The 5,000-nt window shown below is 47.7% G+C and overlaps 1 protein-coding gene across 1 annotated transcript in view; it reads left to right on the top strand.

Annotated features, from left to right (window-relative positions):
* fibcd1a (fibrinogen C domain containing 1a) overlaps positions 1–2,104 on the top strand; it is a 118,643-nt gene extending 116,539 nt beyond the window's left edge. Inside the window, 1 exon segment of the mRNA XM_042100595.1 lies at positions 681–2,104. Within this exon segment, the coding sequence (XP_041956529.1) occupies positions 681–943 (263 nt within the window). The 3' untranslated portion in view covers positions 944–2,104.
* The last annotated feature ends 2,896 nt before the right edge of the window (positions 2,105–5,000 follow it).

Raw genomic sequence — 5,000 nt, 5'->3', positions numbered from 1 at the left:
TGGTGTGTCCATGCTGCTACGGACACTTCAGAAGGGGCTCTGGTGTAAGTTCCCCGGACTTGTCCACCCCTGACATCTCTCTCTCTCTCTCTCATTGTTTTTGTAACTCTCTCGCTTTGGAAGGTTAGGGTCGTCTGGAGTGTCATATGAAATTGGTCATGATAGACAGATGCTTTTTTAAAGTGAGAGGGAGAGCAAGAATACTGTGTATCGTATGCACTTGTGTTCAAAAGAGTATCAGTGCTATACCGTTCAAAAGAGTATCAGTGCTATACCGTTCAAAAGAGTATCAGTGCTATACTGTTCAAAAGAGTATCAGTGCTATACTGTTCAAAAGAGTATCAGTGCTATACTGTTCAAAAGAGTATCAGTGCTATACTGTTCAAAAGAGTATCAGTGCTATACTGTTCAAAAGAGTATCAGTGCTATACTGTTCAAAAGAGTATCAGTGCTATACCGTTCAAAAGAGTATCAGTGCTATACCGTTCAAAAGAGTATCAGTGCTATACCGTTCAAAAGAGTATCAGTGCTATACCGTTCAAAAGAGTATCAGTACTATACAGTTCATGGGGGAGTTTAATGCTGCTTCTGTTTTATTGGTATAATCATGTCAGAACATTATTTAAAATAAACAAGTTCTTAATGTGTCTCTCTTTCGTTCTCTCTCTCTCTCTCTGCAGGTGACTCTCTGCTCAAGCACAACGGCATGAAGTTCACCACCAAGGACGTGGACAACGACCACTCGGAGAACAACTGCGCCGCCTTCTACCAGGGCGCCTGGTGGTACCGCAACTGCCACACGTCCAACCTGAACGGCCAGTACCTGCGTGGGCAGCACACGTCCTACGCCGACGGCATCGAGTGGTCCTCCTGGACCGGCTGGCAGTACTCGCTCAAGTTCACCGAGATGAAGATCCGCCCCACCAGGGAGGACAACCAGTGAGCCCGGCCGCCGACCGACCACAGGATGAGGAGAAGGAGAGAGAAGTGGACGAAGGGAGACGTACGACAAACCAACCCCTCTGTGTGTGATCTAGTGTGAGAGACACTAACGCTGACAACGAGAGAACTTTACGGACGATGATGATGATGATGATTTAGTAGCCTCTATACCATGTGACCCCAGCTCTGTTCCGATCCTCCTGATCCTATCCCAGGATTCCTTAACCTCCGCCCGCCCCCGGTCAGACCCTGTGGTCATGTCGTTGTGTTTTCGTGCTCGAGCCGATTTTAAAAGGCAGCTCTCTGCTCTCACTCTCTTGGTCATGTCTTTAAATATTATGAAGACGCATTTCAGGTTTTTGTCCTTAACAAATGTGTTTTTTGTTTGTGTGTTTGTTTTTTTTTAAAGAAAAAAAGTAAAAAATATAATGAAAGCTGTGACATTTAGCAATGTTCCATGTAGCATTTTAATTTAGGACATGGACACTTCTCCTCATTGATAGGTATGAATACTACTGAACAGGTGTGTGTCATGCAAGAGACACACTGATCTCTCCTCTCCAGAGCCATTATTTGTGCTGCAGTGTTTATAGACGTGTCCGATTTCTAACTCCGTGTCTGGGGCTGGTCACTGCAGTGCATGTGCGGAGCTGACGTCCATCTGAGCGCTTTAACGCAGGACTGCCCTCACCTGACGTCCGTCTGAACGCTTTAACGCAGGACTGCCCTCACCTGACGTCCGTCTGAGCGCTTTAACGCCAGACTGCCCTCACCTGAGCGCTTTAACGCGGGACTGCCCTCACGTGACGTCCGTCTGAACGCTTTAACGCCGGACTGCCCTCACCTGAGCGCTTTAACGCGGGACTGCCCTCACCTGACGTCCGTCTGAGCTCCAAACTCCCATGCGTCTCTCGGCTTGCTTACTTCTGATTAATCTGGTGAAGTGTGGGAAGCCACGGAGTTTGGAGTGCGGTAGCAATCACACCTGCAGTATGTGACAGCGGTCAAACGCAAGCTCTCCGCTCGCTTAGTTCTGATTGGTTTCTGGCAGCGTGGAGGCCGAGAGGCGTCTTAAACAGGGTAAGGCGGCGGTCACTCTGGGGGGCGGGCCACACTTGTACAAATTTCTATCTGGTTGCTAAGTGATGATTAATGCCTTCAGTGGGATGGACACAGCGTTCATCTACATTATTAAGGCGGCGGTCACTCTGGGGGGTCATCTACATTACAGGTCATTATGTTGGTGCTCTTGTCACATCAGGGCAGGCTGAAGACAACATTCTAGAGCTGTCAGTGGTCACCTAGGCCAGTTTCTGCATGTGGTAATGCCGCGTTAGTGCCGTTTCTTGGCCATTCTCCGCCATCTACAGACACTGCAACAACCTCTATTAACTTACTACTTGTGTTCAGAACCAGTTAGTTAGTTAGTCTTTTAAATACACAGTTACTGACTCACACAGATCCAACAGCCAGAGACCCAGTCACCCCAGTTACCTGTGGTGGTCATCTCATCTCCCAGAGTTACCTGTGATGGTCATCTTCTCATCTCCCAGAGTTACCTGTGATGGTCATCTCATCTCCCAGAGTTACCTGTGGTGGACCATCTCCACATCTCTCCCAGGTTCATTTTGCATTCGTTCTGCGAAGGGCACAACTTGGATATTATTTATGACGGCGATTAGAGGCGCCAGTCCAGTGTGACTGTCCTCATGCTGGTCCAGCTGAGCTTTTATTAATGACGCTAAAACGCAGAGAGACCGAGTTAGATGCCTCCTTTCCACTCGAGCGGGACGCTAAAATGCAGAGAGACCGAGTTAGACGCCTCTTTTCCACTCAAGCGGGCACTGAAATAGCGCTGGCCATTGACCAGTTAAAGTTATAGAAAAGCAAATCCCCTCCCTGCAGAGCCTGTTGTCAGGAGCACACAGAGTAAAACAGCATGCAGGGAGCCTCGTCTCCTCAGATGATCAAAAGCACATCACCACTCTCAAGGCAATTCAAATCCATCCATTCAAATGTGTATGAGTGTGTGAGTGTGGGTGTGTATGTATTTGTGAGTGTGTGTGTGTGTATGTACAACTCTCTCTCTCTGTCTGTGTGTGTGTGTGTCCTGGAAGAAAAAGTGATTTAATTAAGCCCCTGCCATGAAAATATTGTTACAGAAGAGCACACACAGACACCAGACACACACACATGCAAACACACACACACATCAAAGCCAGAGTGTGTGTTCCTTTCTGAAATGTCTTCAAGCGTATTGGCGTTGGGGCTCTAGTCTCTGAGACAGATTGGAAGTTAGCTTTAAGTCTCGCACTCAGAACAGCACACACACACACACACACACACCGTAACAGAGCCCGCCACGTCTGTGTGTGTGCTCCGGGATAGACCAGGCCGCAACTCCTCTGTAATGTTTTATTCTCTCTGTGGAGAGCTTTCTGACAGTTTGCTTTCATCGCCACCAGCAATTCCATTTATTATTACTGTAGTGCGTTTGGCTGTGGGAGACGTGAGTGAAGCTAACATGCTGGTGGTAGTGGTGGGGCTAAAAACACAGTCGTGCTGTTTCTGAAGACCTCCACTGTGCACGCTGGCACAGATTGACAGATGCGCAGATGTTAAAATGAAAAGAAATGATTAAACAAACACACACACACATTTGCCGGTCACCTCTTTCTGCGTCTGGCCCGCTCCTGAGAGGCCTCAGCTGAGGGGGTTGTCCAGGACCCCTCGTGCTGCAGCGGCTCTCAGACGGATAGTCAATGATATTTCCCTGATGCCAGTTAGCTTACACGCTAACAGGCTCCTGACAGGTTGAGATGTAGCAGGAGATTAGGTAACGCGCTAACAGGCTCCTTACAGGTGGAGATGTAGCAGGAGATTAGCTTACATGCTAACAGGCTCCTGACAGGTTGAGATGTAGCAGGATATTAGCTAACGCGCTAACTGGCTCCTTACAGGTGGAGATGTAGCAGGAGATTAGCTTACATGCTAACAGGCTCCTGACAGGTTGAGATGTAGCAGGATATTAGCTAACGCGCTAACAGGCTCCTTACAGGTTGAGATGTAGCAGGAGATTAGCTTACACGCTAACAGGCTCCTGACAGGCTGAGATGTATCAGGATATTAGCTAACGCGCTAAGAGGCTCCTAACAGGTCGAGATGTAGCAGGAGATTAGCTTACACGCTAAAAGGCTCCTGACAGGCTGAGATGTAGCAGGATATTAGCTAACGCGCTAACAGGCTCCTGACAGGTTAAGATGTAGCAGGAAAAACCTGTTCAAATTTGAGGTGAATTTTTAATCGTAGACAGATCCACAAACTCATTCTCTTTGGTCAACATCACGAGATAATGACCTGAGCTCCCTGACTGCCCTTCTCATCTAGTTTGAAATGTCATCGTACGTCATAACAACACCTCCAGGTTTTAAGTTATTACCGCTATAAAGTATGTGTAGATTATTATGAAGCATTGGGGAGGGAATATCCTGTAGTGAGTGTGTGTGTGTGTGTGTAGTAATGTCAAGGCTTTGAAGGATAAATATGCTGAGAAACCTTTACACTACAACCTGAAGATGATCGGGGCTGTGTGAGAGGAAATATTCAGGGACATTAGTGTGAGTCTGACTAAGAGAGGAGTGAGTGTGTGTGTGTGTGTGTGTCTGACTAAGAGAGGACTGAGTGTGTGTGTGTGTGTGTGAGTCTGACTAAGAGAGGAGTGAGTGTGTGTGTGTGTGTGTCTGACTAAGAGAGGAGTGAGTGTGTGTGTGTGTGTGTGAGTCTGACTAAGAGACGAGTGAGTGTGTGTGTGTGTGCCTGTGTGTGTGAGTCTGACTAAGAGAGGAGTGAATGTGTGTGTGTGTGAGTCTGACTAAGAGAGGAGTGTGTGTGTGTGTGTGTGTGAGTCTGACTAAGAGAGGAGTGTGTGTATGTGAGTGTGTGTGAGTCTGACTAAGAGAGGAGTGAGTGTGTGTGTGTGTGTGTGTGTCTGACTAAGAGAGGAGTGAGTGTGTGTGTGTGTGTGTGTGTGTGTGTGAGTCTGACTAAGAGAGGAGTGT

The sequence above is a fragment of the Alosa sapidissima genome, chromosome 8, assembly GCF_018492685.1.
Source record: "Alosa sapidissima isolate fAloSap1 chromosome 8, fAloSap1.pri, whole genome shotgun sequence".
Taxonomy (NCBI): domain Eukaryota; kingdom Metazoa; phylum Chordata; class Actinopteri; order Clupeiformes; family Clupeidae; genus Alosa; species Alosa sapidissima.
The sequence above is the reverse complement of the archived record's forward strand: the minus strand, read 5'-3'. Positions and strand labels throughout refer to the sequence as shown.